Consider the following 21484-nt stretch of genomic DNA (forward strand, 5'->3'; position numbering starts at 1 on the left):
TCAAATTTTTGTTTCAAAGTGAACTATCCCTTTAAGACTGGCCTCACGTCTTCTGTAGTCGAATAATTTCTATTAATCTAAATGCAGTGAATGCTGGCTATGAAATGAAACATAGAAATCAAAAAGAAAACAGAAATATAGTTTTTAATTGATGATCATAGATATGTGAAGGGAAGTTATTTGAAAGCGTCTGGATGTAAGGTGTGTGGCTCAATCCCTCCGACATCGGTCATTACGTGATGCCGTCACGAGCCATGGCCCCGCCCCCACGCTGGCGCGCTCTACGGCTCTCTCTCTCTCTCTCTGCTGCTGCTGAAAGTCGTGTGTCTCTGCGCGGCTATAAAAGCTCGGTTTTTCGGGATCATGTCTGTGTCACCGGACAAACGGCGAAAGATGGAGTCTGCGCTGGAGCAGATCAAGAAATACACGGTGGTCGTTGCAGATACGGGCGACTTTAATGGTAAATTTCTTCTAGATATTTCCGTTACTTGATGTTGAGTCAGTTTCTCGCTCAGGGAACTTCAGAGATGTTTATAACTGACAGCCGCGATCTAGAGACTGTTCACGGAATCTTTTCTTGCCTTTTCCTTTAAGCACGCTTGGACGTTACTTGGTTAATAATTGCTAAAGTTAACCCGCAGTGAGGAACTGCTGTTTTCGCAATTGTGCTACCAGTTACACTTATGTTATGTAGGACATCTACGTTTAGCGGAACGCATTATATATATATATATGAGAGCTTACAAACGTGTCGTGTTGAGTTAACTAGATCTGAGCAAAACACGTGATCTAGTTAATTGGTTTAATCTAAACTAAATCTAGGCTAGAAAAAAAATACAGTATGGAATCATGCCGAGACCCGGAAGCGAAGAGTCATTGGACGAACGCGTCTCATCTCATGAATATTAAGTGTTCGACAGAGACAATCTGATTGGTCGAGTGGCAGATCTCAGTAAGTGGGCGATGGTCACCCGACTTATTACTGAATACTTTGCTTATTAATATTAATCATCTTATGTGTGTGGCTTAATTAATATTTATGAATTTGGCAGATCACTTCGTGGAGGAAGTTCTGAAAGCAGCATGGATCGTGTTTCTTCAGAATGAGAATGCATGAATCAGATCTCGTTGAAAGCGATTAAAAAACGAAAATAGTTCATCTTATAATGAATTATTTTTTTAATTACACACAGCAACCAATTAAGTCACTGATGTTGATGTAAAGCAGTGGTTCCCAACCTTTTCTTGTTTGAGGCACCCTTGGAAAGCCTTTCAAAAGTTCCCGGCACCTTTATAAGGAAATAGATATTTAAAATCTCTGTAGCTTTTTTATTATTATTTATTTATTTGTTTCATTTCGAGAGTTTGCATGCAACAACACCTTATACCTAGTCCTAGATGATATGAGAATACTGTTTACACTGATTCTGCCTTAATAAAAAAATTTTGTTGAAATTTTGGCGGCACCCTCAAAAGATCTCACGGCACCCCTTAGTGCCGCGGCACACCGGTTGGGAACCACTGATGTAAAGCTTAATCATTAAAACCTTACCATTTAACATCATACAAGAGAGTGCAAATTCTATCTGTATTTTAGTTAGCATCGAAAGCAGTTTTTAACAAACCTCAACAGGCAGGCTCAACTCTGTCAGAGTTTGTAAGTTGCTCTTGATAGTGTGCCTCTGTAAGTCTGTCCAGGGCACAGAAATGAGCTTTGGATCAAATGCAGAATTTCTTGTTCTCTGAATTGGACGGTTGTTACTTGCATCAGACTGTATTGCCTAAGACTTGTGAAAGTCTGTCGTACCGATCAGTGATTTCAGTGTTTGTTTTTACACAAGGAAGAGGTACTGGATGAAACTCCCTTCTGTGGCTTTCTGCTTTGTCATGATGAGGCGGTTGATCCATTCAGTTCCTGAGCACTATATATATACAGCTAGTGTTTGGCTGAACGCTCATGTATACTATATGAACGTGTGTGTGTGTGTGTGTGTGTGTGTGTGTGTGTGTGTGTGTGTGTGTGTGTGTGTGTGTGTGTGTGTGTGTGTGTGTGTGTGTGTGTGTGTGTGTGTGTGTGTGTGTGTGTGTGTGTGTGTGTTTTGGTGAATGATATTAAAAGCAGCTAATCAGCATCCATGTGGCAGACAACAAATTGCTTAGTTTTGGCATGTAAATGTGTTTCTGGTCTTCAGTTCTGCAGTTTATGCAAATACTGGCTTTAATATTGAATGGAAGGGGAAAAAAATAAACACTTGCATTTAATTTTTTTGCTGGTACAGAGGAGGCTGACAGTTTTGTTTCAGTTTTTCTTCAATATAAATATGTGGTGCTTAAGTCTGGCCTTTTGTCAACCGTTTTTAACGAATGCAAAGTCATGATGAGAGTTAAGTGTAGACTCAGTCTTGTCTCAATATCTTCAGTTTGGTCGTGGAGTTATTCCTGTGCTATTAGGTCTCACTAATTAATAATTATAATAGTAATAATTAAATAATAATTAGAAATCACTAGGAAGTGATTTACACAGTAAACATGTATTCATTTGCAGGACATCACTCATCATGATGATGATGATTATTATTATTACTTCTTCAAGATCTCAGATTATCTTCAGGCTAGATTTAAGGATGATTTGCTGGCAGAGCGGGAAGTGATTTATTTTCAACTACTGTTATAACAATGTCAAACTGTATAAGTGCTGTCTTTATAGGCAATGTTGACTGGCAAATAATTAGCTAACAATCTGGTAAACAAAGGTTTATTTTTTTCTTTGAAGCGCAGTTCTACAAGAAATGTAACACTTTGAAAAAGTGTTGGTGCTTAGATGTAACTGACTGCATTTACATGAATACTCATCATTGTGACAGCATGTATTTGCTCAGAAAAGCATTAAAGTGGTTGAAATGGTGTTTTAATGACAGTATTTGGTCTTCTATTAATACAGAAACTGACTTTGGTGTTAGTTTTAGAGGTGTGGGGAAGCGGTGTATCAGAAGCACACCAAATAGAAACTGAAAATTGTGCCGTTAAAACGCACTTTAATGAGTTTAATAAAGTTCCCTCTTTATTCAAATGTGTGTACACATTAAACATTAGTTACCAAATGGAGATCTATAAATAAGCGAGAATAATAAACTTAGGAACTTGAGGAAGCAACACTGATCGTTCACAGAACTGATAATAGTTTTAAGAGAGCTGAGATGAAAAAGAGTGTAGAACGGCTCCTTGTCCTGGCTCCGGCGCGATCGTGCGTGCGTGTGTGTGCGTGCGTGCGTGGTCTTTAATTCCAGGGCCAAGACTTAACCAGGGAGGTTGATGTCTCCATATCAGAGCATTGGTTATGATTTTTGGACGGATCAAGCCTTTACTTAACGTTCTTAACAAAAAAAGTTGTCAATCCTTCTTTTCATCTTTGGCTAAATCCATGTTTATTTTCGAACACACACGTACAGGAATATCTGGAGCACGGCTAATCAGAGAGGAGGGTTCATTATTCTGATGATGTAAAATGGTTGCACTCAGTGAGCTAGACAACTCAGAAAATGTCATTACTGATATGATGATTAGACGTAGTATTACTTGCCTCAGCCGTTTGTAAGCTCTTTTGAAAGAAGCAGGTCTTTAAGAAGTTTTATTCAACCAGCTAGGAAAATCATACATTGCTTCTCTTGTTGCCCTTCGACTTAAAAACGCAACCAAAAATGACACAATATGGTATCTTATCAGAATTGTATTTTTTGAACCGTTTATTCTGAGTTGTTGCAGTAAAAAGCTCCAGTAGCTCAAGTGTGCAACCATTTGACGTCATGGACGCCGACTGTACGGTGCACAAAAAATAATGGTGCAGAAATGTTCCTTAGTGTACAATCTTTAGTACTTCTAATACTTCCACACGTCTCCGTTTTTTTTTTTTCCTTTGCAGAAATACATTTTCATTCACAGCCCACTGTTCTCTGAACAGAAAGATACATGTACAGCTTGTAGTTGAGTAGAAATCAATTTCACTCAAGTCCTCATCATAATTGGTTGAACTGATCTAGCGATCTGTAATGATCTTAATCACATGATTCTTAGTTCTACTGTTAAGCACTTCTTGGGTAAATATAGATTATTTGATCATAGATATACGTGAACTTTGACCTGAGCATCATTGTGCTAACCCTTTCTGAACATTCAATTCTGAAATAGACTTTAGATGTCTACTGAGGACATTACATAGAACATTTTCATCACACTTGAAATGATTTTTACTTTCTCACTATACTGTTCTCCTCTGATGGACATGAAACACCTCAAGCAAGAGATTGTGCTCACTGTACTTGTTTTCCCTTCTCTGCAGCTATTGAAGAGTATAAGCCTCAGGATGCCACCACCAATCCTTCTCTGATTCTGGCTGCAGCTAAAATGGCCATGTACCAGCCGCTAGTGGAGCAGGCCATCAAATACGGCATTGCTAACGGCGGGTGAGGATACGGCCTACACACACGTGCTCCGTTAAATGGCTCTATCGGTTCTATTGTACATCTTTCTCTAATCGCAGGAGCGAGGAGGAGCAGGTGACCAATGCCATGGACAAGCTGTTTGTAATCTTCGGTTTGGAAATCTTAAAGAAGGTTCCTGGCCGGGTCTCCACTGAAGTCGATGCGAGGTAAGCGTCTCCATGATGCTAGTAATCATTATCAACACAGTGAGTGAAGTAGAAGTGTTTCTTACCAAAAAAAACCTGGCTCAGCCTCTTGGTCAAAGCCACTGACCTCTGACCCCTGCTATCAGCTGAGCTTAAAGCTCTCTGCTAAAGATCCACTGACTCTGTGCTGTGTTCATGAAACTTGTTGCTTAACAGGTAGATGCAATGAAATCCACATCAAACGAGTGGTCAACAGATAGTTAATGGCTATAATAAAGTACATTGGGTTGGATTTCGAAAAGCTCACCTCTCATTCATTGACATCAAATATGTGTTAGCAACTTCACATGGCTGCTCAATATATTGTTAACCCAGAGAAATGTGCACTCACTGCAGGACAGATACGGCTCATTTTTGATCATACACAGGTTTCTTATCTATATAGACTCTTAAGTTATGACTTATGTGCACACACACAAAAAAACAAATCGCACTTTTGTGAAATAATGAAAGCAACAGGATCTTCAAGTCTTAACAAGAATATCCACATTCTTTAGAACGTTTAATCAAATTATATTTTGTATATCAAAAATTATTGTACCTGATCAGGTCTATACATAACAAAATTTGGCACAATTTGTAGGAAAAAACTAACAAATAAAATGTTTGTTTTTTTTCTTGCTCACCAAACTTGCATGTGTTGTATCCAAATAGTTTTTAACCAATTAATTGTTTAATATTCGTCTGTGTCTCTCTCTGTGTCTCTCTCTGTGTCTCTCTCTGTGTCTCTCTCTGTGTCTCTCTCTGTGTCTCTCTCTGTGTCTCTGTGTGTTCTCCAGGCTGTCCTTTGATAAAGAAGCAATGGTGTCTCGCGCTCTGAGGCTCATCTCTCTGTATGAGGAGGCAGGAGTCAGTAAGGAGCGCATCCTCATCAAACTCTCCTCCACGTGGGAAGGCATTCAGGCCGGACAGTGAGTGTGTTCACAACAATTGTCTCTTTAAGATAATGTTCATGCATCACACATCCTCAGGCGTTGCTCCTGTTTGCTGTCATGATGGCCACAAACATGTGAAGCTGTTCTGTTTGATCCGAGCGAGAGCTGCTCTGCTGATAGCTGTGTGTTTGTCTTTTCATCAGGGAGTTGGAGGAGAAACATGGGATCCACTGCAACATGACTCTGCTGTTCTCATTCGCTCAGGCCGTGGCATGCGCCGAAGCTCACGTCACCCTCATCTCGCCCTTCGTAGGACGTATCCTGGACTGGTACAAAGAAAACACAGACCGCAAAAACTACGAGCCCCATGAGGATCCAGGCATGTTCTCTGAAAACACAACTTTTCTCCTGAGCACTGAGAGACATTCAGCGTCTCTCATCTCACACACAGTGCTCTTGATGTGTATTATGAAACTAGGACAGATATCACACCCTGAGCGTATCATTGTGTTCTCGCCTGCTCTAGTTCAAGGCAGCAGTCCAAATCAGTCAATCTAACCTCCATACAGACTAAAACACTCAGTGATTTTGATGATTATCTTATGAAAAAATAAGGACTACCTGTGGTCGCAAGAAACCGGTTTCAACACCTCAGAAAAGTGATGGATAGTAAAACATTTCTCAATATGGAGTATATACTTTATTATTTCTAATATATTGGCATATGTTTATTTTTCTCAGCCCTAGTTATAAGTGTTAACCTTAAGTGATGAGTCGATGCTTCAGTGTTCTCATACAGTGTCCCGGTCTTTCTCTCAGGGGTGCAGAGTGTCACCAAGATTTACAACTACTATAAGAAGTTCAACTACCCAACGGTGGTGATGGGCGCCTCCTTCAGGAACACAGGGGAAGTGAAGGCTCTGGCCGGCTGTGATCTGCTCACCATCTCCCCAGGGCTGCTGGGAGAGCTGAGCCAGGACCACAGCACTGTGAGCTGTTCCCTCACGCCGCAGGGAGGTGAGCGTCTGCTGACAGTAACCCTTGTGCTGAACCGTCCGGTCTGAAATGATTTCAGCGTGCTGATCTCTGTTATAGCGAAGGACTGCGATCTGGAGCAGGTTCACCTGGATGAGAAGAGCTTCCGCTGGCTGCACAACGAGGACCGCATGGCTGTGGAGAAGCTCTCCGACGGGATCCGCAAATTTGCTGCAGACGCCATCAAACTTGAGACCATGATCAAGGTGCAAAAAATGTTTTTCTTCATTTGAATATGTTTTTTTTTTTTTTTTTTTTTTTTTTTTGCTGCTTTTCTGTTAGTGCTTTAAGGTGATGTGCACATGCAGCTTTATATTTAAATTGCTTTCCCTCTGTTTCAGGAAAGGATGTTTAACGTGAAGAATGGCCAGAAGTGAAGCAGTCTGACGCATTCGAGGACCAAACCCTTCACTTCCCTCTGATTGGCTGATTTAGCTGCACTCTCGGGGCAGAAGTCATGACTGACTGCAGTCTTAAGAAAGAATACAGCGTGCTGTGTTTATAAGCCATTTCTTTTAACGGGGAATAGATCCTTTAACCCTTAATGGAGTTCCCAGATTAAACTATAAACCCTGACTAACTCTCGGCAGACTTTGTGCTTTTACTGTAGGACCAATGGCTTTGAAGCTCACTGAAGCTTTAATAGTTTGTAATCCACTAGCTCTATACATTTCTACAAAATTAGTACTGGAAGTACATCAATTTTGTCTATCCTGACATTCTGACGATGAGAAATGATTGATCTTGTTTCTGTTATTAAAATCGTCTTTTTCAGCACAAGTGCTTCATTCTAGCCATTGCAGTTTCTTTTGTCCGTTAACTGAGAAATTCACCATTCACCATCTTGACCGTTTTAAGCATGTTTTTCAATGTAATGCATTTTTCTAGAGCAGTGGTGGACTCCAGTCTTGGGGAGTAATGGATAGAGAGTCGGATCTGACCAGAATGTCATTGGTTCGAGTCCCAGGTCTGGCAGGTGAGGGGAGATAATGTTTGTGTGTGTTAAATGCACAGCCAAATATTGGACACTACATTTGGTCACATCTCTTCTTTTTCCTTTCCAACCCTAATAAAAGCCCTAATATAACCTGCCTCTAGCTTGCTAGTAACCCTTCAGAGCTTGTTCAGGTTTAATTGGGTTTAAGCAAAACCGACGTTTGCCAGCCCTGTTCTAGAGCTTTTTTGTGATGGTTCAACAGTTTAAGCACTAAGCCCCAAAACACCGCTTTACAGAGTTCTCCGCTAATCAAAGAGCAGGTGTGTTATGTAATAGTGTTAAACCGCAGGAAGATTTGAAAATTAGTTTCACTTTTGGTCTTATATTGTTTTTCTGTTTAAATCTGCAGTCTGTAAGTTTTGCCTCTTTGTCTCCATCTCCTTTTGAAACATGGAATTGCAGTTATTTGCAGAATTTTCCCAATTATGTGGGTTGTATGGTCAAATCTTACTAGAATTTCATACCACTTGAATATCATCTAAAGAAATTCTTTTAACCATTCTATAATTCAATAATTCTTTTATACAAACTACTTCCATGGAGCCTCTGCAACTAGATCCACATTTAAAACTGGAATATAATTTCAGTTACTCATTTCACCAACACAACACCAACAAAGCAACATGATGTGATTTTCAAATGCCCTTTTTGTAATACTATAGCATTTTAAAAATAGATTTTTTTTTTTTTTTTTTTTTTTTTTTTTCATCCATTTGACTGTCCACCATACAAAAACCACAAGTCTGATCACTTAGGCCTGTCCCCCGATGTTTATGTAAAAGTGATTTTATATAATAACCTTCAAGTATCCTTTAATATAGGAATACTTGTGTATTATAGCTTATTTCATGCTCAAGTGTATGCATAAAGCATGCCTCAAAGCACCATTTTAAAAGTAATGATTATGAATGTGTCCGAGAAAAAGATTGATTTAAATATTACTAGACTAGTCCTTTCTCGGGTGTTGGCTGCAAACATGAAGTCGCTGATATATTGAATTGGTTCATATAATATAAAAAATTTGTATAAGGCTAGATTTATTTCTTGTGTCAGTGAGTTGATTTTTGTGACACGCTAAATTTCTTGGAAACTGCATGAAATGTCTGAAAGCACATTCAAAAATAATATTTTGTTCTTTTGGTCATATTTAGCCTACTATTAAGTGCCCAGCTCATCCTGTCAAAGATCTAGTACACCCTCAGCACCTGCGCTCAAAAGCCTCTGGCACATCAAGAATTATTCCATCTGCTGTTAAACCAGTGGTGTCTCAAACTCAGATGCTGGCGGGCCACAGCCCTGCTCTGAAACAAATCGTAAGACTTCATGACATGATGGAGTGATGCACCAATGTGCTCACTTTCTCCTCAAATTCCCAGCAGTACCACTCAAATTACACTATAAGCTAATCATTGTACAATTACAATTTACAATTATTGACATACATTGGTCAATAAATAAAAAGACTTTAAATGTCGGCATTTCAGTGCTTTCTAGGCATTGCCAGAAAGGAGAGTGTAAACTAGGCCAGACCTTTAAAACAATGCTCTCAAATGCTTTCCTTGTAGTTCAGAACTTCCATCCAGAACTGTTCTGCTTGAAAGTCAACTTTTGTTTTCCACGCCTGGAAGTTGATTGTCTGATACTCTGGATGTGATTACTCTTGAGATAAATGTACAAAAAATGACATCATTTTGAATGCATTCTCAATTCGTTCAAAGGATCACAGGACATCTGCTACTTCTAGTACTTCTGGATCAGAGCAAAAATATAACTTTAGGTCATCCTATTGGTTTAGTTCACAAACACAGCAGTCATGTATATAAGAAAACCAATTGTGTGTATGTGAACCTAAAAACTAGCGTGGCAGGGTTTGCCTTTGCTGGTACAAAGTTGAACTGAATGTCAAGCTCTTAAGCGGTTGCAGTTCTTCTTTCTTTTTGAGAAGGTTTACCATTATCTCGCTCAACACTACAGCCATCAGTTGTGATGCCGAAGCACTTCTTGAAATCAAGACTAATATTGTCAAGTAATTCTGTCAGTGTTGTGATGAACGCTTCTGCTGTCTCTCTGCATATTGACTAAGTCTAAAAAACATAGAAAAAGTGAGTACTGACTCTGATATCTGAGACCTGTCCAGTCTTTAAGTTCTTTATCCTTTTCCCAGTCGTTGTACTTTTTTTGCCATACTCTGACCACTTTTTGTTGGCAGAACGTTAGTTGAAATTTACATGTTTATTACATCAAGTACTTACTTGGGATTACAGCGTCACACGGCTTCACATTGAACGTGATTGTACTCCAGTGAGGAGAAGGGGGTGGAATGATTGTCGAATTAGGCTATATTATGTTTATATTATCGCACTGATTGGCTAATAGCTGAGAGCAAACAAAGTGTCAGTCATAGTACTGAAGTAAACGGCAACCATAAATGTAAAGAAACAAAGTTTGTCAGATTAGCAAACTTATTTAAAAATACACCCAAATAACTACAACCCACGACCCAGTATGTTTTGTCATGCAACTTTACAAAAGAAGCCCAAAGTCACGTATAATAAAGAGACTAGGCAACAGTGATGATAAGATGCACGAGAGCAGTGAAACAGACTCTGGAGAAAACCTCATGCTCTCGTGTGCCTTGATAACAAATACTTTAGTGTTGGCTTCACTTAATTGCTGTTAGAGTTCGCTGACTTCTCTTAAAAACAGCAATGTTTTCAGTTTAAACTTATATTACATAAACATGTATTAGTATTACATCCTTCTGAAACAAAGAAGAAAAAAAATTACATTAGCATTAGCTACAGCGTCTCACTGGAAAGTTGTGTATTTAGTGCTAGGAGCAGTTTCTGTGAAATATGAGCTCATATGACCTTTGATCTTCACTGACGTGTGAAGAATTAAGAGATCGATCCCAAAATTCTGCTTCATGTCTGCTTAATGTTCATAATGTTCATTTTCTCAGTTTAGTAACCATTAGAAGGTGTGTCACAGAGGAAGCGGGATGGGTTCTTTTTCTATTTTAAGTTTCATGACACTCAATCTGTTCCTGGCATTCACGTAATCTCTTAACAATAGACATAAATGCCTTACGAATCTCGCCAAGCCAGTTTGGCATCCTCTTTTACAACATTTTACTTTCGCATTGATGCTTGGAAACTAAATGTTTTGCAGGAGTTCGGGACATTGTGTAATCTGTACCAAAAATCCAAATTACTGACAAACTATTGATATTAAGAGTGAAGGGAAAGCGCTTTGAAGGGCGACAGACAGGTCAGTGTTTCTGATTCTTTCACAGTCATGATGTGAGCCTCTGAAAGGACTGTTAAACTATTAAACCAAGCGTTAACATATTTGAACAAGATATTTTGAAAACTGAAGAATTAAATGTGTATTTTGTTTTTGTAATTTAATTGAAGACATCACAACAGATCTGGAATTAGAAACTTAACAGAAATGCTGTTTAGAATTTTCTTGATGGCTAACACTTTGAGTGTATTAATGTTAGCAAAAGGAAATGTAAAGGATGTTTTCTGTCTGTCTTGGTCTGGATCAGGCCAGCGGACATGATGAAGCTGGATCTGAGCTGCAGTGTTTGGGTTCTGGCCGTTGCTTTGTTGCTGTTGGTCAGAATCACTGCCGGGTCCATTTTGGGTGCCGCTGTTAACATTGAGCTTCTTGAGCAGGACAGAACCCAGCCGGTGAGACCATCACAACTACAAGCGCAATATTTGTATCATCTATAATATTATTGTGATTGTTTTAATGAGGATAGATGTTTATTGACCATTTTACACACTTTAAAAGCACTGTGTGATAAAGCCAATGGGAATTACCAAAGAATTCAAGATATTCCCATGGGTCTTATGTGCCTTATCTTTATATCATATGATATAGTTCAACAACATCACATGAGCAACAGTTCTGTTTCCTCGAATATCTGAATCAGATTATTTATTGCCAGGTGTGTTTACAGATACAAGGAATTTGCTCCACCGTGCGACTGGACAAAACACAGATATTGCAAACATGAACAGTCAAATATTAACAATATTAATTCTAACCATGATTCATAGCTACATGAATTTGTGTTTTTGAACAAATCAGTGCTGTATGAAAATTGAGTACCACAATAATTAAATTATAATTATATTATAATTATTATATAATTTAAAATTGTATTATTCTCATCTTTAGATACAGCACCTGTTTATTCTCAGTGGGTTGTGAAGAAGGAGATTGTTTAGATTCAAACTATTTGCAAAATAGACTTTATTGAAACAAAGCCATAGTACAGATACTAACAGAACTCAAATATCACTCACGTGTTAAATGAGGAAAAAAGAGCCACAGACAGGGCTTTATTGTGGTAAAATCTGGTGGCTGTGTCCTGCAGGTCAGGGCTCATTACAGCGCGGTGTCCAGTCTGCCCTGTCCGGCCCTGAACCAGCTTTGTAAAGAGACAGACTGCATGAATCAGCTCAGCTCCTCTCCTCTGACGGGGGCTTTACCTTCCCCCGGCTGGTGCCTTCATCAGTGGAAGAAGAACATCCCTGAACAGTACACATCTGCTCTTCAGCTCAGGTGAGAGATCACACTCTGTCCGAGTCGATCTGCTGAGAAGAGACTGAAATCTCACACTGCTTTCACTTCCTTCAGATCGAATAGATCCGTGCTACTGCAGTCTCGAGCAGATCTGTCTGTCAGAGCAGATACTAACCGTGTTAACCAGCCTCCGTATGTGGCTCTTCCTCCTCCAGTCAGGTGAACATTGCTCCACATGCCCACAAATGCTGACAGAAAACATACTGTATGTCTGAAACCTGTGTGTGTCTTTTGTGTCAGGTTACAAGCTGCTTGTCCTCAGGAAATCCCGGTGAATGTGATGGATTTGGATGGAGATGAGATTCGCTGCCGTTATAAAAACACTGACCTTGAACTTCTTCAGCTTAATGAAGTCAGCCATCTTTACTCTACCTATATTTACATTTGTTTCAATCGAATTGTTATTTTTAGTATATTCAATTTAGTATATTCAATATTTATTATGTTGTTTCTTCCAAAAATACTTGTTTAACCTTTGAAGGAGACGTGTATGCTGCTGTATGAAGGTGGAGCGCCTTTGGGTCAGTATTCAGTTCTGCTCATGGTGGAGGATTTCCCTCAATCTGACCGCGAGGCAGAGCCGTTCTCCACTGTACCTGTGCATCTTCTAATAACAGGTCAGCATTTCATCTTATCTTATATGAGTAAAACTACATCAAATATACACTCAGTAAGATAGTAACATTTAGTAACAAAGTCATAGAGCTATGGAATGTTCTGGTACTATAACCCATCTGAAATATAAGAATTATGTATTAATTAATGTATTAAAGAATGTTAGATACTTTTCTCTCAAGATTATTTTAATTTAGCAGTACTGAAAAAATTCCTATGTTTGAGGGACACTTGTCTTAGAGCTTACAGTTACCTGAAGTGTCACCAATGAACTCACAGAGCAAGCCTTCAACCTTTTGTGAACGTTGAGGAATTAAAACTGATAACAGTCAGAGTCTCAGCATGATAGGAGCACAGGCATATATGTGCTCAAGAAAATGAATCCTAGAGGTTGGAGACGAAGAGGAGAGGAAGGAGAAATGAACGGGAAGAGGTCAAAGGTTATTTGTTTTTAATGAAATGCAAAGTCAACTTTATTGTCAAATATGCTCTGTGTACAACATACAGCACAGATGAAATTCCTTCCCTCTCTAACATTGCAATCATGCAGAATAAGAGATAAAAAGAGATAAAAACTAAAGTATAGTAAAATATGTAGAATATAAATAGTGCAACATTAAACACACAGGTATGTATAATTACACGTATAGTATAATTACAGTTCACAACTGATGAGAAAATGTTCACCCTTCTATGTACAGTGAGTGCTGAACCATATCATATACCTGCAAACTTGTGATAAATGAATTGATTTGTACTTCTTACTAACAGTGCTTTTGAATGAATCTCACTACTGTGTCCTGTGAGACTAAAGTGAGACTAAATATTAGAACACATAAATGTAAAATATAAGAGCATTAGATTCATATATTTAGACACACAAAAAGATAAAGATAATAAGACAATGTGTAATGTTCATTTGCAGTTGAAAGTGGAGCCGGCTGCTCGGTCGTGCCTCAGTTCTCAGACGTCAGTCCAGCAGGAGGCTCTGTAATCCACGTCCTTCCCTTCGAGGAGGTCCATGTCAACATTACAGTGGACTCAAGAGTACAGAGGTAAGCTGAAAGCACAGGACGTTTCTATTTGGACAATCATATTTGAGTTTTGTATTGTTTCATGTTCAGATTAAAGTCATCAAATGACATTTTTCTCTAGAAATGAATGTCACGTTAACTTCTGATGCTTAAGTTTACTCAGCAGTTGCTCCAGACATTGTGAAGAGGATCATTGGCTTGATCTGACCAGAATTATTTAGTACATAAATTGATTAAATAAATGAATTAATAAAATTAACTAAATAAATGAATTCTGAATTCCTTTTACTCAGATCTAGCTCAATATAAATTGAAATCTCTGGTCTTTTCTCAATGCAGTGTGTCTGAAATTGCTGTGACTGGTCCGCCGGGACTCTTCAAATCCCCAATGGAAATAGGCCAGAATTTCCAGAGCTCCGTCACTCTGTCCTGGGTCCAGGGTCCGAATCAGTTCGCTCATTTGGTGTCCATTTGTTTCGCTGCTAATACTCAGAGGTAATCAGGTATTATATTGAATTTTTCATTAAATAAAGTTCAGAGGTTAGTTAAACTCTTTAATGTTTGTTTCACAGTCTGCAGTCTAACATCAGGTGTATATGGCTTCAACAAAGTAAGATTGTTTTACACATTTTACAAGTATTTAAAAAAAAAAACCTGGTGGTTGGAGATCAAATGCTTGTAATCTTCATGTAGTTTCACTCTATTTCAGCACAAACAGACCCTTTGCCGCCTGGAACAGGTAATAATTCCATTAGGTTCTTTTTGTTGTACAACCCGAGACTTGTTGAGACGTATTTAAAATTTAATAAAAAGAAAACTAAAAGAATTTCAAATCAAATGAGTCAATATTTTATTCACAATAGAACATAGATCAAATAACAAATCTTTAAATTGAGAAATTTTACAATTGTATGCGCATAATGATTTAAAAATCTTTTAATTTTAATTTTATTCAGCTTTTTAACAATTCCCCAAATTTCTGGAATTCCGTTGTATATAGACTATAAATGCCATTTGTGCCATACATTTAATTTAATTGCTAAAAATCCAATAATCTTATATGTTAGAATAAATATATCAAGATAAAAACTAAAAACATAAATTAGAATAGAGTTGACCTCATTCTTTTCACTGTTTTAAAGAATTCAAATCAAAATACATTTATGCAGTTTATGCTGATATGGTGAACATATTTTAGTTATTTTAGTGGAAACAGATAGGCCTATATTTATTGCAGTGAAAAACTGCAACCACTAACAAAAAGTATTTTAAAAAGAAAACGTGTAGCCTATCCTTCAAACAGCGCTACTTTTCCTAATGTTTAAGAGAATTGCTTTGCACAACATCAACACCTCATGTAAGCATGCAAGCAGTTGTACAGTAAGCTATTATCAATCCAGATACTTGTGACCACCAAATAGTGTAGACCAAGTAATGAATAGTTAACTTCTGCATAAAGACTTTAATTTCAGTGCCTTATTCAGTGCTTTATTTAATTTCAGCGCTTATCTTAATTAATGACTTTAATATTTAATGTAAATGTGTACTGTATATTGTCTAAAATTAATTGTTTTACATCATTCATTCATATCAATCCAGGAAAAAGAGTTTCCTATCGTGTTTGTTTTTAGAAATCCCACCTTTTGCGCAGGAAGTGGCATAAGCATCTGTTTATAGAGTAAACATTCAGCAAATGATATCACTGTTTTGCTTGATAAATGTATGAATTTCTTACATCTGTCTGCAGTCTGAATCATATTTTGTTGCTTAAATATATTTACCCATCTAGTATAGTATATATAATCCAAAGATATTGGGTTGATTTTTATCTTTATTCTTGTCCACATTTTGTGTGTACATGTGTATTTTCTTGTCAGAGTTGAAATGCAAGGAGCACGAGATGTCTTTAGTGTTGCCCCTTTCTTTCCTGGAGAACGTGCATTTCTCTGCTCTCCAGCTGAACGACCCGACCTGTCCAGTGTTTTATAACTGGACCCACGTCACCGCCTCCTTTCCTCTGACAGGCTGCGGAACCAAGAGGATGGTACGAAACCTTCTATAGTGAGGTGTTAAATTACGTTTTGGTTTTTGGGGGGGTTTGTAGTTAATGAAGCTAATTAACACATTTATAACCTGAAATGTACTGCAAAAACATCTGGTCGTAAAGGATTCTATTTTTTTTTCTTTTGGGAACTTTACACTTTTTGGTAAGTATATAATATAGTTTCTCACAATGTAAACAATGTTCAACAATGATTCAAATGTTTGTTTTGTATCCAATCTAAACGAACATTAGATAGATAAGCTAGATGAACTCTCACGCATTGAGCACACAAGCTGATGTGGACATTTACATACGTTTGCCTCGCGTGGACGATTGTAATAACAAAAGGCAGAATAGCTTGTGGGCGTGGCTATAGAAAAAAATTGGGGGAAAAAATCGAATAATTTTTTACTTTGTTTATTTGGTTTGTGCTTTTTAGCCGTGAAAATACACAATCAACAGTATGATGAAGCCAGACAGATTCTGCAGAATATCATCTGCTGACTACTCATATACTCTTATATACTTATGTATTTTCTAAACAAATAGGTTTGGTTTTGTATATAATTTGATTTATTTGCTCTAAATTGATATTTTCAAGAAACAATTTAACTACTAAAATCTAAAATTAACAAATTTTAAATTTTAAAGTGTTTGTAAACCAAATCTTATTGCACTTTTGCTCCTATAGCAGTACATTTAAAAAAATTAATTGAATTAATTTGTGCATATGCAATGCAATAAATTTAAATGATTAATCATGCAAAAAAAACATTTATCATCGTCCATCACTAATATATATATATATATATATATATATATATATATATATATATATATATATATGTATGTATTAGAATTAGAATTAGAATTATATAATATATATAATTTGAATTTCATTTGATCATTGTCCTTTCTTTGACATCCAGCACTTTGGATCAGAATTGCTGTACACCAACACTTTACGCAGCATCAATCCTAACTCCACTATAAGCCGCATGGCCACTCTCATTCTGCCACTCGCCTGCCGGATTCCTGCTCAGCGTGCTAAAGGTCCAGCTTTTAAAATCTCCATTCCTGAAGAAGTCAAGACATTTGGTGCTGTGTCCTTCTGGCTGGAGTTCCACCTTCCTGGAATGGGTCCTATGTCTAATCAGACACGTCTGCCCAGTTTCCGTGGTGCACCTCAGGGTCGCGCTGCTCGCTCTACAGCCCGGATGGACATACTGGACCTACACGTGTTCTCCAACTGCTCTTTGGCTCGCGCTGAGCTCTTGGTGGGCAGCTGTGTAGAGTCAGAAACAGAAGACTTCGCAAACACAAAGCCTCTGCTGAATCAGGGGTTAGTAACAAACATAGTTTATACTGCTAAAAGGTAGTGGGGCAGTTGTGGCCTAATCTCTTTGTACTGCCTTAAATTTATGACTGCGTCGTAGAGACATTTTTGCTATATGTAATAATAGTACAAAGCTTAATATTCAGGGCACTTCATATCATTTTAAGATGATTCAGCAAATTTAGTAGCACCTCACCTTCTTTATGTAGTTCATGTTTTTTGATCACACATGCTCTTTCCATCATTATTCTGAATTTATCAGTCAAATCACTCAGATGTATATATGGTACATATTTTCAGATGTACAAATGGAAATGGAACCTTGGAGATCCTGACATCAACTTCAACTGTACGGATTTTTCGCTTATATCTTAGTTCTCTGTCAATAAATGGAGACACGGTATGTTTCATTTTCAGTATTTTATGATGCTCTATAAGCTCTTTATGTTTATTGTGTGAGCAGGTGGACCCTTCCTTAATGTCTGTTATTTAACCCTGTTGTTTCTCTAGATGTATGTAGAGTGTGTAATGCACCTTTGTGTTACCACCAAACAAACTGATAGATGTCCTGATCCCTGTTCGGGAACACCAAACACAACAATAATAGAGAGCATTCTGACCCACAACTACACTGTGCGCTCAGGGCCCGTTTCTCTTATTAAAGTGACAGAAAACAGTGCTACTACAGCTAAACCACAATCTGCAACTCCAGTCGCCCAGCCTTCCACCAGCCAGTCTTTGACAGCCACTGCTTCTCGCTGTGAGTGTTTTACTCTCTTATATCGCCATTTGTGTGACACAGCACATATCACAGTACCTTATTCTTCTCTGTTTCAGCTCTGGATACAGCTGCATTCTGGGTAATCACTGTGTCATTGCTTGTGGTCATGCATCTCCCTTGAGCTGTCATGCCACTTTGTAAAGGAATTCATGTGTGACTAATCTAAATTATTCTACTCAACCCCCATTGCAATGTTTCTTTTATATATGCTTTAATCATCAGGGCATGTTGTAGGAAAACATAATTCATGCTTTCCAAAACTCGTTGATGACTGTAAAAGCATGAAGACACACAACATGCTCTTCTAATATTTATTTTTAAGCAAATATAGTAACATGATAAAATTCATATTATGCTTTTTTAACGAGAAAAAAAAAAGACAACTTAAATTAAATAGTGAATCTTCTGTCATTTATTCACCCTCATGTTTTCCAAAACACCATTAAGAAATAAAGAAAGATTTATGAAAATGTTGACGCTTCTATTTTTTCTGATATTATCATGAAAGCGAACAGTAACCAGCTGCTGCTGTAAAAAAAAAAAATTAAATCATAAAATCAAAAACTATAATAAATCATGAAATATAATATTTGTGAGAGATATGATTATTTATCCCATAATGCACTTTCAATAAGAAGCAGTTTTAATATTATTTTTCTATACACTGGAAAACAATGTCTCTCTCTCTATTCTGTTATTGATGGAGTTCCTTGCCGCCATCTACTCTGGCTTGCTTTGTTGGGGACACTTAGGCCAAATCTTGGGACACCACTTCTCTGACCTCAAACGTACTGTATGTCACTGTGTGTCTTCTAGGTCCTACAGTACACACACCTGCACGCGCACTTCTTACTGACACACACTCACCAGAGATTGCGCAGCTCTCACATCCAGATACAAATAAACTTGTCATTGCTGCCCCACAACTTTTCATTTAAATACTAAAATACAGTTTAAATACTTAATCGCTTCATTATATTTTCCTGCAGTGAGAGGATAAAATCGCTGTTTCTGAAGTAAACTCACTCAATGTAAAGAAAGACACACAGAAACGTAAACATGCAACTCTCCCCCTCTCTTTCAAATCGCCCTGATCAAGCATGAAGATATGATGTGGCACTATCATGCAGTCAGTAACGTTAGCAACTTTTTGCAAACATTTTTTTGAATAACATGACCCCAATTTGAACACATGATTGAATATACCATATAACAAATGATTACTTTTCATTAAAATCTTAATTAATGTCAACAATGCTTGTGAAGCCCAGGAGAAGTTGATTCAAATTAATTTGTTAATATAATATAATAATAGTCCAGTGTTTACCGGGAGACCAAGTGCCTGACATTTTGGCAAATTAGAAAAGTGCTAGCTAATGCCAAACTTAAATTTAGTAAGACAAATGTTCACGTTGGTGCTAATGATGTTCAGCTTAGCCAGTCAGAAATCACACAAAATTACATTAAAAAGGTGTGTGAACGCGCAAGTATGATGTCAGATACTGTAATATGCTCTGGTCCCCTCCCTGCTTACTGGGGTGATGAGATAAACACTGTTGTCTCTCAATGGCTGAATGTACGCAGAATTGGACAAGTTTTTGGGGAAGACCTGACCTGCTGAAAAGAGACTTTTCTGCTTTTGTCTCTACAAATATAGCACATAGTCTTAGAGCACCAGAGTTTTTTGACTATTATTAATTCATCATTGTCACTAGGACTTGATTTAGACTATCTGGATGTATCTCTTTATTAGTCCTATTGGTTCTCAGTGCTGTGTTCAACACTATTGACCACAAGATTCTCTTAAATAGACTAGAAAACCATGTTGGCATTAGTGCCTTAGCATTGTTCAAATCGTATTTATGTGACTGCCATCAGTTCGTAGCAGTTAATGAGGAGGTCTCATATTGATCGCAAGTCAAATATGGAGTACCTTAAGGCTCCGTACTAGAGCCATTACTTTTCACACTTTTCAGATGTTACCTCTGGGAAACATTATCAGGATGTCTTTAGTAGTCTTTGGGTGCACTATGACAGCATTTATAACTACACGCACAATAATGTAAGCTAAGCACCCATTTCAAAAGTTCTGGCAGTTTTTTTTGTTGTTGTTACATTGGCTGAAGTCATTGCATTTGGAAATAAATGTTAAATTCTAAAGGTGACTGCATACCTTGACTCTGGATTCTGATTAAAACCAGAAAATCAGGGCATATTACATCAGTCCTTGGGTCCTTACACTGGCTTCCAGTAACATTTAGGATTGATTTTTAAAGTACTCTTACTCGTTTAGACATCACTCAATGTCATAGGACCTAAATACATTGCAGATATGCTCACTGAATATAAATATAACAGAGCACTCAGGTCATTAGGAATGAGTCAGTTAGAAATACCAAAGGTTCACACAAAACAAGGTGAGTTTACTTTTAGCTGTTATGCCGTCCGCAGATGGAACCAGCTTCCAGAAGAGATCCAATGTGCGAAAAAATTAGCCACCTTTATATCCAAAGGCTTAGGGTTAGGTTAGGTTTAGGTTTAGGGTTAGGGTTAGGGCTAGGGGTTAGGTTTAGGGTTAGGGTTAGGGTTAGGTTAGGGTGACACTGAAGACAATGAAAATATCACGACATCCAGAGGTCTTCTGGGGTAGGAATTTTCTGGACTTCTGCTGATAACAGACAGTCTTTCAGTAATCACGTTACCAGTGCCTTCTTCTACCTCAGAATCATCACTAAACTCTGAAACAGACTGAGAGGGAGTCCCAAACAGCCCTAGAAAGTCTAAGTCAGGACTGAAGACTTCTGTTTTAGCACAGCATAAACAGACACACATTTACATGAAATATTCCACTCTCGTTAATAGAAATAAACAATCATTACACGCACGTTTACTCATATTTGCAGTGGATGCGCTTGACCGCTTCCTGTTGCGTGCCGTTTAATGACAGTGCTCTTTATGTTAGGACGGACACTGCTGCATTTGGTGGTCGAACGGTCCCTCGTCCAGTTTGAATGGGTCTAATGATAATAGCTTACTTAATTAACACAGCCGCACAGAGGTGTTGAGGTGTCTAATAAAGGCATATCCGCAACATTATGAATAATACAACTATATATAGCTTGAAGAAAGCAGAAGGATTTGCATGTTTCCTCCTTTTAAAATACCGTCAGTCACACAGCAATAAATGTGGGCTTATCCGTTTCCACTTGAAATACCTAAAAGATGTCCAGCTTATTAAAACTTCAAAAAATTATTTTTGAATTGTTTAAAGCAATTGAAATGATGTTTGATCAGTGAAAATAAATATTAAATCTATTATAAAATATTTATCTGACAACTACTGTAAACTGTTTTTATGGAGATTTTGATATGCTTACTCTAAAACGTAACAAAGATATGGCATGATTTTTAGCAATAAAAATTTATGTGTATGCAATAATTGCATTTATAGTCTGTATCTCATATTTATTTAACCCTTGTG

The 21484-nt window shown here is 37.7% G+C and overlaps 2 protein-coding genes across 2 annotated transcripts; both read left to right on the forward strand.

Moving 5' to 3' along the window:
* Positions 1 to 279: 279 nt before the first annotated feature.
* taldo1 (transaldolase 1) lies at positions 280 to 7374 on the forward strand. Its single transcript, XM_043233622.1, has 8 exons — positions 280 to 460; positions 4337 to 4460; positions 4538 to 4645; positions 5464 to 5595; positions 5763 to 5938; positions 6379 to 6576; positions 6655 to 6800; positions 6936 to 7374. The coding sequence occupies exons 1-8, from the start codon at positions 364 to 366 to the stop codon at positions 6969 to 6971; spliced, it is 1017 nt and encodes a 338-aa protein (XP_043089557.1). The 5' UTR covers positions 280 to 363; the 3' UTR covers positions 6972 to 7374.
* Positions 7375 to 7442: 68 nt separating this feature from the next.
* On the forward strand, positions 7443 to 18480 carry LOC122335814. The gene is made up of 16 exons (XM_043233620.1): positions 7443 to 7570; positions 10763 to 10861; positions 11145 to 11289; positions 11985 to 12172; positions 12248 to 12352; positions 12434 to 12545; positions 12675 to 12810; positions 13734 to 13863; positions 14182 to 14337; positions 14415 to 14452; positions 14552 to 14581; positions 15720 to 15886; positions 16816 to 17228; positions 17523 to 17622; positions 17733 to 17982; positions 18060 to 18480. The coding sequence occupies exons 3-16, from the start codon at positions 11155 to 11157 to the stop codon at positions 18122 to 18124; spliced, it is 2025 nt and encodes a 674-aa protein (XP_043089555.1). The 5' UTR covers positions 7443 to 7570; positions 10763 to 10861; positions 11145 to 11154; the 3' UTR covers positions 18125 to 18480.
* The last annotated feature ends 3004 nt before the right edge of the window (positions 18481 to 21484 follow it).

Source organism: Puntigrus tetrazona, unplaced genomic scaffold (genome assembly GCF_018831695.1).
Source record: "Puntigrus tetrazona isolate hp1 unplaced genomic scaffold, ASM1883169v1 S000000897, whole genome shotgun sequence".
Lineage (NCBI taxonomy): Eukaryota > Metazoa > Chordata > Actinopteri > Cypriniformes > Cyprinidae > Puntigrus > Puntigrus tetrazona.

Excerpts from the sequence above, each read along its gene's own strand:
- taldo1 (XM_043233622.1), top strand. The coding sequence starts at position 364 with ATGTCTGTGTCACCGGACAAACGGCGAAAGATGGAGTCTGCGCTGGAG. Across the intron at positions 461-4,336 it reads AGATACGGGCGACTTTAATG|CTATTGAAGAGTATAAGCCT; the intron begins GTAAATTTCTTC and ends CCTTCTCTGCAG. Across the intron at positions 4,461-4,537 it reads TACGGCATTGCTAACGGCGG|GAGCGAGGAGGAGCAGGTGA; the intron begins GTGAGGATACGG and ends CTCTAATCGCAG.
- LOC122335814 (XM_043233620.1), top strand. The coding sequence starts at position 11,155 with ATGATGAAGCTGGATCTGAGCTGCAGTGTTTGGGTTCTGGCCGTTGCT. Across the intron at positions 12,811-13,733 it reads TGTGCATCTTCTAATAACAG|TTGAAAGTGGAGCCGGCTGC; the intron begins GTCAGCATTTCA and ends GTTCATTTGCAG. Across the intron at positions 14,582-15,719 it reads CCCTTTGCCGCCTGGAACAG|AGTTGAAATGCAAGGAGCAC; the intron begins GTAATAATTCCA and ends TTTTCTTGTCAG.